General features: G+C 39.0%; 1 protein-coding gene across 2 annotated transcripts in view; it reads right to left on the minus strand.

The window, feature by feature from the left end:
• Positions 1–12399, minus strand: part of SNX9 (sorting nexin 9) — a 64399-nt gene that overhangs the window by 30532 nt on the left and 21468 nt on the right. For both annotated transcript variants that reach the window (XM_075035925.1, XM_075035924.1), the window contains exons 3-4: positions 11562–11636; positions 10249–10371 (exon numbers count right to left, since the gene is read on the minus strand). In XM_075035925.1, coding sequence (XP_074892026.1) covers positions 10249–10371; positions 11562–11636 — 198 coding nt within the window. The remainder of the gene's footprint in view (positions 1–10248; positions 10372–11561; positions 11637–12399) is intronic.

The following is a 12399-nucleotide window of genomic DNA, read 5'->3' on the forward strand; positions in this document are numbered from 1 at the left end:
CAGAGAATCCAAAGTTATAGACAGTAAAGCTAAGGTAAATCACTGAGGCATCTCTCTGCCCTGGCTAAAAATCTTTTTTTGACCTCTTGGCCAACTAAGTTGTTCCTGGCAGAATCCTTCCTCATATTAATGCACACCCCTGATGGACAAATAGATCCATTCTACTCCTGAGGGACAAAAGCCAAAACAAACATCATGTTCAGATGCTGAAACTAAGTTGAGTACCTAAAAAAATCTAGGTAACTGTGCCACCAAAAATTACAACCTCCAACCATAAGAAATGCCCCTTGAAATCTACTATAAGAGACAGAAGCCATGCTGAAGCATTGAATAGAGAAAGTAAGCCTTATCAGATCAAGGGAAGTCCAGAACAGCCAAAGCTGCAATGAGAAGTGTTACACTCTTGAAGAGGCGCTGAGAAGAGATAAGGCAGCACAAGTGGCAGAAAATACAAGAAAAGTCATGGTGGCTCAGCTGACTACCTCACAGGACTGAACATACCTCTCCAGTTTTATAGCTGCCTTAGTTACCTGCATGGAGACAAAGCCTTAGGCATACTCAGACGTTACACTAAACTCAAGTTCTTTGGATAGCAGCCTCTGAATAGATACATAAGAAAAGTATGTGAATATAGACAGTCACCCTAAAAGTCAAGCTTTTTTCCTCCAGGAAGAAATGTGAAGGGCTAAAAGCATACTCTGCAGCAATCAGAACTGCATTCACTGTGCTGTATTTACCACAGAGCAAGTGTGCACATTAGCAGATACTGAAGTAGCTGCCATGCCCGTGATACTTTATGCCCAGACTTTCTCCCTGGTAAATCATCACCTTGCATTGTGGTCCTGGGCACTTCTTCCACTTCTGTTGTACAATTTAAACATGCGTTCTCCTTAAAGAAATCCTTTAGGAAAAGCAAAAGTGGAGATGGGCTAGACTTTAAGGGACAACCAACATATGGGACTCACATACTAGAATGTTCCTGTGGATAAATACATGAAAGCAACAGGAGAGAGGACCTCCAGAAGCAGCTAACAGGGAGGCAGCAGCAATGCTGTCCAAGGAACCCATTCGTTCCTCAGCTGCTCCCGTCATCTTGCTTCCTTCCAGAGGAAACCTCCACTCCAGCCCCACCACCCCCTTCATAAAGCAGTCCCTGCAAAGGAGCTGGGCTTTGCTTGCTCACAAACCACATAAAGCCAAGGCACACCCACTGGACACTCCTTGCTTTCAGCAGGAAAAAAACCAAACCACCAGTGGAAGAACCAAGTTACTACCATGAAGAGCAGAGCAGTTAGTTTTTTGTTCTTTTCCTACTTCCAATCCCATTTCTTTACCTGGGAGCTTGTTCACAGCCAGAATAGACTAGAAGCTGCATTGCTGCTGCACAGTGCAGGCACAGGATTCCCATCTGTTAACTCCTGATTCAGCTCAAAAAAAAGCCATGTTTGAAGAACAGAATGGTCTTTTAAAAAAGATATAATTTAGACTTGAGCAAGGAATACTCTGTGAGGCCACAAGGGGAGGGAAAAAACACATCTATTGTCACCCTGACTGCTTAAAGGAAATGGCTTGTTTCTTTTAAATTAAAGTTTGCTTAGTTTCAACTTTCAGCCACTAAAAATCCTACATACATTTATTCAATGGAGCTCTCGCAGACTTCTGGTTTTGTAACTCACACCTGCACAAGTAAATGGCAATCAAGTCACCTCTTTATATCCTTGTCTTCTTTTGAGCTGATTTTAATCCCTAATGGTTTCTTCTTGAAACACAGATGAGAATTTCAGACAGTTTTCCAAGTAGCAGTCACAGCAATGCCAGAAATGGAAGAAAGACTCCCTGTTCCTCTCTGATGTTCTCTAGACATCCCAGGATCAGGCTACAAATATTAAACAAGGCTTTATCCTTCCTTTTGGGGAAAAGCACTCTATTTTTGTTTGGGAAGAGAGGACAGGGGGTTTCCTTGTTGCCTGCTTTTTGGAGGAGGAGTTGAAGAGTATTACTGGCTAAGGCTTTTCAGCCTACCAATTTCAATTACAAATGCCCAAGATTCCACCTTAAAATAAGTGCTCAGTGAACAATGAACGACAAAAAAAATTAGAATTGGGAAGGAAACTATATACTGCAGTAAGCCCCCTGCTGTGGGAAGGGGATTGTGCATGCCACATGCCACTCTAAGTGTGCAAGCAAGTAGAAACACTGGGAGGGCTGACAAGACTGTCACCATTATCAAGTTAAAATATTCCTTATACAATCAATGCCAAACTACTAGACCATAAGGCTACCTCATGAAATAAGAGGTCAAATGAAAACAAAGCTACAAGACAAAGAGCATGCAAACTGTCAATTGTGGAAAACTGACTATTTCAATAGTCAGATTTTGCCCGAAGGTATGGGCACAGATGAAGGTGAGGAGTGATCACAGTACTACAGTTTAACAACTTGCTGCCCAAGCCTTTGCATTCCACTGGGATATCCACGAAAAAAAGCTCAAGACAACTCCATAATTGGAATTGGTACAATCACTGTCATATGTTGGACAGTTATTTTTTAATATGTGAATGCGATTCATTTCAAAGCAAGCAAGCCACTGTTTCCAGTACTGAAGTCACTGCCTGGTACTTTGGTTAACCAAGAATTGGTCACAAATTCCTGCTACCAGTCTGAATGCAATATTGCGATTGAGAAGGAGGGGTGGGGGAGAAGAGTTACTTTCAAATTACCTGTATCAATGGAGGATGTTATAGTGTCATTATATGTAATGGGAACTAGAAGTTACTAATCATGAAAGCCAAACTAGCTTAAAACACCCTGGGTATTTTTTTTTATTTTATTTTAGTTCTGAACAGTTCTAACCCACCAGTTTTGCTTGTACTTCTTTTCAGATATCTTTTGCACTATGCCCTTCTAGACATGACTTATGCACACATAGAGGCAACTTTACACTTAATCTTACAAACATCTACATTTATGCAGAGTTAAGGTTTATTAGTCAAGGTAAAAGTCATTTCCAAAAACCACAAACAACTGTGACTTCCATGGTGAACCTATCTGCATATTTCATAAGGTAATTTAGCATACTGGTTTAACAAGACAAACTGGACTCAACCAAACATGAGTGAGTCACATTTCCCATGACAATACTTCCACTTTACTGCACACACAGCAATGTCAGAATTGAACTGCTGTTACAGGAATGCAATAACATGGATGTCAAAATTTCCACATAAGTAGAATAGTGCACTCTTAAGAGCACTATACTTATTTCCTTCCATCTTCACATTTATTGCTGCTCATAGCAGTTTGGGGGAAGGATTTATGGTATGCACATTTAACAATGTTAATTTGCCTTTCCAGCACTAAGTTCCGAAGAGTGTAAAAGATATGAAGTAAAGCTCTGGGAATACCTTCTTTAGTGTCCTCCTTATACACATTCAACAACTTAGGTCTACAGACCAGGTAACTTAAGAGTTGCCTCAGCTCCTGCTCACCATACTACATGTTGTCACTATTTATTCATCCTGCCTATACAGAAGTTCCACAGTTTTCTGAAGGGAAAGGATTTTCTACACATGACAGTTCATTTATTTTCATATCCTTCAACAACTGTTTAGAGGCTTATCTTTCTTCTACAGGGAGAGAAACTATCCCAAGTGACTTCACACTTACCACTGGATAAAATACTACAAACATGAGAAGGTTCTGTTCATTGTTTCCTGTACCTACTCACAGAGCCTTGCTGCTCTGCCCATAAAATAACTGAAGACACAAAACATGGATTCACTAAGGTCACACTGGAACTGACAAATCTGCAATTCACAAAAATGCAAACTCTTGGGATACTTATTTTATCCAGAACTAAGAAGAGCTGTACAGTCATCTTGATAAAGTAGACTTGGCAGTGACGAGAGAATCGGTGTCAAGAAAAGGGAACAAACTCCTTTACAAATGCAACTTATGGTTAGCTAGAAGAACTATTTTTATATCTCAAATACTGTGAAGCCACATCTACAGCTTCAGCGTCAACACAGCTGGTGATCCACTTCTACCCTGAAACAGACAGGCAGTACTCCACTTTATTTTCATTTATACATTTTTAATACTAGTTTTCTCTTCTCCAGAAGGGACGGGGGGCGGGGGGGTGGGCGGCACGGGAAGGCTAGACTTCAAGGTCTAGAGGGAAAGGAGGAGAAACCATACAGACTAAAATATATAGTATATTGAAATTTATAGCATTTCTAGCCCATGTTCAAACATGTGTGTTACACAGGCTGTAAGGAGCTGGACTAATTGTACATACAGTTTGTTTACAGACCACTAATGAGACTACTGTAGAGATAACAAAGTTTTAGCTTGTTAACAAGAGAACTAGTTTGGGCCAATATAGTTGTAATTTATTTAAATTTAGATGGAATCTAAAAAACTCAGATAAATACTATTGTTAAAATGGAAAGCTGATATTTATTCACAACTTCTAAAACATTTTCAGTTAGATAAATGAAAAACCACCACAAGTTGTGGTTTAGAATGGAAAGAGAGATCATTGCTGTTAAAACAGCAGTTTTGGAGCCTGGAACACATGCAAAATAAATGCAAGTACATCTGTCACTTGAGATGCACTAGTCTTTATCACCAAAAAAACCCCCAAAACCAAAACCAGTTGGAGGAGACTACTCAAAATGAATTGTACATTAATGCTTGTATTTCCATACATACTTTAATTATGAAGGTATCAAATGCCACCAAGCTAACAACCTCTTGGTCAACTGCAATGAGAAACACTATTCAAAAGTGTGAAATTATATCCATTGTTGCTACAGCCCCTGGAAGCATCTCAGCATCAAAGAAATATCGTGATAGAAAAAATATACCACTCATTTTTAACAAGAAATGAGAAATTTTGTGTTCAGTGTATTTCAAGATGTTTATTTGGTTTAACCTCCCATAATTTATATTCACTTAAGTGCCATTATTGCCAGTGTTATTCCAATACCAGAAGAGTTTACAGGTAACTTACTTTTATATATAAATGTATGCAATTCTAACAAATGGAAAAAACATAAGTGCTGACATACTTTACTCACTGGTTGTTCCAAATGACAGCCTAAAATTAGCAACCTGCATTGCTGCTCAGAGGAACAGTGGATTGACAGAGAAGAAAGACTACTCATTCCCTTTGCTTCATCTGTCCAAGGGCTACAAGGTCAAAACAGCACGAGACCCGTACATAAGCATGCAGCAGCCTCCATCCTTGGCAACTAAAGGTTACTTAAATTGTATTTTGTTGAATAATTTTTTAAAGGCTTCTCAGACATCAAAGCACAAACATTATGGGCAGATGTAGCATTAAATTCTCCTACCTACTTTTCTTCTGAGTGTGAAAATAGTCACCTTGAGTAATTTTTTTCCCTTGTTTGTGTATAATTAGCTTCATTGCTTTCTCTGATTGCTTTCATCTCCCCAGTATCTTCTACAGGTAGGTCTTTAAAAGAGCAGCTGCCAGCTTTACCAAGGCAGCTATTGCTGGGACACTACTGATGCAAGGAATGAGTTGGGGAAGAGTGAACTCCCAAGGGTCATGTGGAATTCTCTCCTTAGGAAGTACCTCTGTGACCCTTTTCTACTGTCACTTTATATCTATGGCAAACCCAGGTAAGGTACAACACCAAAGTGTTGCTGTTGTCATTGTGTCTTTCTCAGTGAAGAAAAGGAAGTAAAAGCAGCTGCTTTTAGTTATTGCTTACTAATTGCTTTTCAGGAGATTATTTACTGAACGATAACAAAAACCTTAGAAAAGGACAGACAGGGAGTAGGGCAGTGTTTGAGCTGATGATGTTTTCTTAACACCAAAAAGTTATGGATTCCAGAGCAGAAAACCAAAAGCCTCTTGTTTACTTGGAAAGCAAAAAGGGATGGGTATAGACACAGGGAGGAAGTAAGTTTTATTTTGAGAGACAGATGCATGCATAGAAACCGATTTGGGAAAACTGTAATGATTTATGGTTCTGTATTATGCAGCATTACTACTTAAGAAAAGCAGTTGTCCCCCCAGACCTATCAGAGCATATGAAGATATGCTAGCAAAAATATAATGTATAAAGCTAAAAAATAAATTTGTTGGAATTTTTTAAAGCCCTGTCAGAAGCACATTGCCATTTGAGATATATTTCTAAACTGATAGGCTAACCAGTTCAGAACTTTAAAAATAAAACTAAGACAGAAAAAGAAGTTACAGACGTGAAGTCTGCATTCAAATATAACTGGTTGTACTGGTTTGGGCTGGGATAGAGTTAATTTTCTTCAGAGTAGCTGCTATGGGGCTATGTTTTGGATTCATGACCAAAACAGTGTTGATAACACAGGGATGTTTTAGCTATTGCTGAACAGTGCTTGCACAGTGTCAAGACCTTCTGTGTTTCTCACTCTGCCCCAGCAGCAAGTTGGCTAGGGGTGCACAGGAGGCTGGGAGGGTACACAGCTGGGACAGCTGACCCCAGCTGACCAAAGGGATATTCCATACCATACAACATCATGCTCAGCAGTAGGTGCTCCAGGGAAGGAGGAAGGGGAGATGTTCAGAGTTATGGCATTTGTCTTCCCAACGAACCGTTACGCTTGGCAGAGCCCTGGTTTCCTGGGGATGGCTAAACACCAGGCTGCCGATGGGAAGTAGTGAATGAAATCTTTATTTTGCTTTGCTTGCGTGCACAGTTTTTGCTTTACCTATTAAACTGTCTTATCCAAACCCATGAGTTTTCTCACTTTTACCCTTCTGATTCTCCCCCCCCCCCCATACCCCTGGGGGAGAGCGAGCAAGCAGCCGGGTGGGGCTGAACTGCCTACTGGGGTTAAACCACAACACTGTGGTTTAACTGGTCTCTTAAAAAAGAAAGCAAAAAAAAAAATCCCACATTCACGCATTTCAACTCAGCTAGATCTATTATTTTTAATAAGGCTTGGTACTGAAAGTCTATGCAACAACCTGGGGTTTTTTACTTACTGTTTGAAGAATAGAAGGAATTATAAGAATTAAAACATCTTTTGACTTAATGAAATTGGGGAGTGGGGGTGTTGTGTAATTACGTGTATGTTAAAGTGACTTAATGTTTACAGAAGGTAATTTCTTCAGTACAGTAGTACTAAAAAATCCCCAAACATCCTGTTTATTTATAAGTGCTTTTATAAGGTCTTCTTGTAATAAACTTGTACCCTCCCCATGTTACTATAAAATATAATAGATAGCATAAAATGTCAGCATTTAGGAATGCTACTATTTCTTATTCAGTCCACCAGACTACATATATGAACATTCTAGTTCCCACTACTGTGCCACCTCTAGCATCAATTTGCTTTACATTGATACAGCATTTGTCATTTTTCTTTGCTCTCCATAGCCTGAACACACAAGTTTCATTTAAGATGAAGTGCTTTGTATATTGACCTAGTCACTCATTAAGGCACTTGAAAAGAGTCAATTGCTTGCAACTGTGCATCTGTACACAGATCAATCCCAAGTGCCTGAAGAACCCATGTTAAACAATGTAAATGTTATCATAACCAAATGCAGAGTAATACATCTACAAAGAAGGGTCATACCCAAAGTAGAAGATTGTATTCTTATAGGCTGTGGCTCTAAAAGAGAAGCCAGCATGCAGGGATGAGCAACTCGGTATAACCTCCTGATGCAATATTACAGGAATCAATGCAATCTTTCATATATTAGGCTTTTCTCCACCAGAACAGCAATGTCAAACCTGTTTGACATCATGCGATGTACACAGGAGCAATGCACACATTTTACAGACAGGTCACAAGACCAAAGAGACTGCAGAAGAAAGCTTTTTTTTTGTGAGCAGGAAAACTGTCTTAAACCAGACAGATAAAACAAACAGAATTTCTTAATCAGGAGAACAACTAGCCATAGAATTTTTGCAAGGAGAATACACCATGCACTAGACAGCTCTCTGATCTGGGAGAAAGGCCTAACAGCTGAAAGTGGAAGCCAGACTGCTTAGTATACAAATTAAATTCCTATTAGCAATAAGCTACTGGAAAAAAAACCTGCCAGATATATGTCAGAAGCTGAAGAAACAAGTCTTCAAATCAAGATCTGCTGGTTTTTCAGAAAAATATAAATATAACCAAACAGCAGTTACAGAACTCAGTTATATTAAAAAAACCTTGAGAAAATGGAAATAAATTATGACATAAAATCCTACCCATGCAACAGGATGGTTCCTACTATGAAAAAAAACAGGAAAACAAAAGACCCAAACACATTAGCCTGAGGAAATTTGCTTCCCCTGCATCCTGTGTAGCCTTGGCTGCATCCAGGTGCACACTCTCCTCTCTCTCTCTCTCCCCTATTAACGTTAGCAATATAGTTTTACTATGACGTACTATGGTACACTGGTTCTCCCAACTATCTCACACCGCATTTGAAGGATAATGGAAAGGAATAGGACACATAAAAGCAAGGCACTACCAAGCTGTTCACCTGAAGTTACTCCTTTCAAAAACCTGTTATGAAGAAACTGCTATTTGTATGTATTACAGGGCCAGTACACTGCTGATCCTGTGTAAAGTGTATTGTAAAGTGACCATATTTTCAAGCTTTTCCCTCCTCTAGAAATGCAGCTTCCAAAACTAGGTTGCCATAGTAATTCTCTATTATTTAGAATATAATAGATACCTTTATTTCAACCTTTCCTCCTATACAGGCAAGGGCTTTTTTCTTCCCTTCTTCAGGCACAAGTACCCTGTGTTAAGCACAGATCAAGCTCTGATAGAATATTGTGAATGGTGGTAGAGGTATCCGTGTTTATTATCTTAGTAAGTAATTCTTCCTAGATCAAATTAAGTTATATTAGTATTCAGATTTGACAGAAGTAGCTGCTGCAAATATTTCAAGCTTCCTCAAAAGTAACGTTTGGCTAGAAACTCTATGGGAGAAAAAACTGGGGCAAAGGCAACAGACAGCAGAATAAATGAGGTTCCCACTCTACCTTCAAATTACTGCAAGTTTTACTGAGGGAAAACGAACCTATAATCAATGCTTTTGGCTCAGTCTGACATGAGAAATTCATGAGGCATTTCAAGAGTTCTATGTTTAGCCTAAATATTAAGTGGGCATCAATAAAAAAAAAATTAGTTATAAACATCGAGATAGTCATAGTGACATCTGGAGTTCTCACTACCTGTGTGATCACAGAATTACAATCCTGGCATTGTCCAGCTGAATACAAGGAAGCACAAATCAATGTACGGTCAATGAACTGTTACATTCACTGTCATACAAAAATGCCACATGTACAGTTTTCAAGAGATCTCACTTCATGTCAAAGTCCTGTGGTGCGAGTTACAATTAAGAAAACTAATAACTGATAGTTAATTGACCCACAAACCAGGTGTGTTTCCCCAGCTGCTACAATAAGTAAAGCATTTACTTTCCAAGACAAAAGACCTTTGCATGCTGCTGTTGAAAAAGCAGATTTTGTACTTCTGTTGACCTGTGGACTTTGAAATGTTTAACTGTTCCTATGTGTGGGACATGCAGCAGTCTGTAGACCATAATAAACAGCTTGTGTTTAAAATAACGTATGTCCTCAAATATCTAACCTGAAACGAAATACTTGCTGCTTAATGAACTGACAGACCAGGCAAAAACCTATGAATGGGGTGGGAGAAAAATATTCTTCCAGCAAAACCAAAGTCAGCCTCTTCTCCAACTGACTGGGGACACTTGCTTCATCTTTTTTAATCAAACAAACAACTCTTACTCAAATTCTGAAAGAGACTTATATCCATTCATTCTGGCTGATGATGCATAAACCACTCAATTGTAGTAGACATTTAAAAAAAATAAATAAATAGCAAGCTTTGGTTCCTTAAAAAGGTTAGCATACCAACACAAGTAACTTGAAAATGAAGTAAATTTGCTAAGAGTGCACTTACACAGAACTGAGGTACAGAGATTGAGGTAGTCACAGATTTATATGATTGCAGATGGGATAGAATAAAAATGCTCTATTTGTGAAAGTGTTGAAATACTAAATTTTCCAGCAGTGACAGTATCTGAACTGTCACACATATCATCAATATTCAACAAGTGTTCCCTAATGAAAACACAATTATTTTAATCAGTATTTTTATAAGGGTTCACAAAGACAGTACAGCACAACTGAAGAGTGCAAGCAGTTAAGTCAACAAAACTTGCCATGCCCACTGTGCCTGAAAAACCATGAGTCATACCTGATTACTGCTTTTTGCGGCAGAGTTGGTCTGAGCTGTATTTGAAGAAAGGGAATCAAAAAAGGCTTGGTCAGCTAATGAGTTACCGCAGCTAATTCCATCTTTTGCACCTTCAGTAATAATCTGAAATGGAAAAAGTTGCAAAAGATTTTTCATGCTTCCATTAATCAAATTATGCTGTTTATCATATATAATCATCCTAACATCCATGTCGCTAGACTAAGATGGTTGCATACACCCTTTTTGAATACAAATTCAATAGAACCTTTTACAAGAAAATGATGTGATAATCTGGAAGGTTTACTTCTACAACAAATGGAATTGGTTTGTATTATAACAATGTAACATGCAAAACTGTTGTAGCAGTAGACACCTATCTATAAATTCATTAGGCCTTAACAAAGTTGTTAACATTACTGCTCGGAAACTGGGAACTCAATACTCAGAGGATCAGTTTGGGACAGCAAGACTGGAGAGTCAAAAGCTACTAGACCATTAGCTAGCCAACTGAAAACAAAAACAAGGCCATGTGAGCCAGCATCTTCCTCACACACCACACCCCCATCCCTTAATTTATTTATTTATTTTTAAAATAAAGAAAGCACTGGTGAAGGAAGGGAGGCACATGCCTTAAGAGGAGGCTGCAGGAATTACAGCCAAAGTCTTCACCTAACCAGCAACCTGCAGACATACAGACACAGGGCCTTCCAAAAGTGAATTGGATTCCAGTCTTTGCATTGGGACCCCCATTCTGTTCCCACCCCCATACCACCAGTCTTTAAACAAAAAGCAGATCAACACACACTGAAGAGACAGCAAAGGCCCTCAGGAAGAAGATAAGCTGAGTAGTCCCTGGATTTGGGATTCCATATCCTCAATCCCAGAAATGGGGTTCCATTCCAGAGATTTATAAGCATGCGGCAAATGAGCCACAGCAACACAAGTGTAAACTTGCATTACTCATTTCACTTCCATATCTGTATCTTCAGACAGGAAAACAAAACAATTATTGGATCATGAGACCCCCAAAACAAGACAACAACTAAAAATAGCTCATGTTCTGCAGATCACCAGTATTTACTACGGACAACTTCCTGCTGCACTTCTTGGGAAACCACTAAGAAGCACAGTAGCTTTGAATGGCATGTTTGCACTGGTCTCCAAAGCCAGCTACAGTTGCTACAGTAAGATTATATATTCCAAGCTTTAACATTAGAAGTTTTATGTTTGAGCATTACAGTCTGATCAGCGAACCAGAGGATGGCCTTTTCAGCAGTTCTGCTTTCTAAGTGCAGAGCAGTGGAGTCACTTACTTCAACGTAATCTGTTGGAACAAGGCCTCTCTCGCCTTGGCTGTTTTTTCCTTCTAACCAGCCTCCACCAACATCCTAAAAGTAATAATACAGAAAGAGTTTTATTAGATGGATCCCACAGCATGCTTTAAACAGCTCAGGAGGATGCACTGTCTTGCTGTCACATGCAAAGTTCGAAATACAGTTATGACTGTATGACCATGAACAAATTCGCATAAATCTGCTGAAGTAGCAGATACTCATTTAAACAGAACAGAGACTGTGCTTGTTTCACACAACTGTTGCAGACTTTAGATTTAACTAGCATGAGGGGAAAAAAGGTTGACTTTCAGCACTTTTGATCATTTATGAAACCACAGTCAATTGTTGGGACACAGACTGCATCAAAACACAGCTATTAGAACGCCAATTCCAAAGCATTAATTTTAATCAGATTATAAAGAAACAAGACTCAAGAAATTAAGCTAATGGTAATATCTGTAAAATCTCTGCAAAATCTGTAAAATCTTCACAGGTGCAGAGTTGTGTGATGAGTGGGAGCTATAACCCAAAAAAATATTAAGGATAATCTCAAGGTTGAGAGGCACATACCATGCAAGATCTGGAGATACTTTCTAGTTTCCATTTAATTTCAGAGGCAGGTCTCATGCTATCAGTTTGGAAAGAACTAACACAGTTCAGCTCTGATCTCAGTGGGGCACCCTGTTTGTTTTTTTAAACACGTATTCTACATACACTAAGAAACCTTTGCAGACCATTGCAGTTAAGCAAAGTCAATTCCAGGACAACATTATCTAGAATAAGCCAGTTCTGTTTTAAATCAAGCTGTTCCTTGAAC

This window comes from Buteo buteo, chromosome 9 (genome assembly GCF_964188355.1).
Source record: "Buteo buteo chromosome 9, bButBut1.hap1.1, whole genome shotgun sequence".
NCBI lineage: Eukaryota > Metazoa > Chordata > Aves > Accipitriformes > Accipitridae > Buteo > Buteo buteo.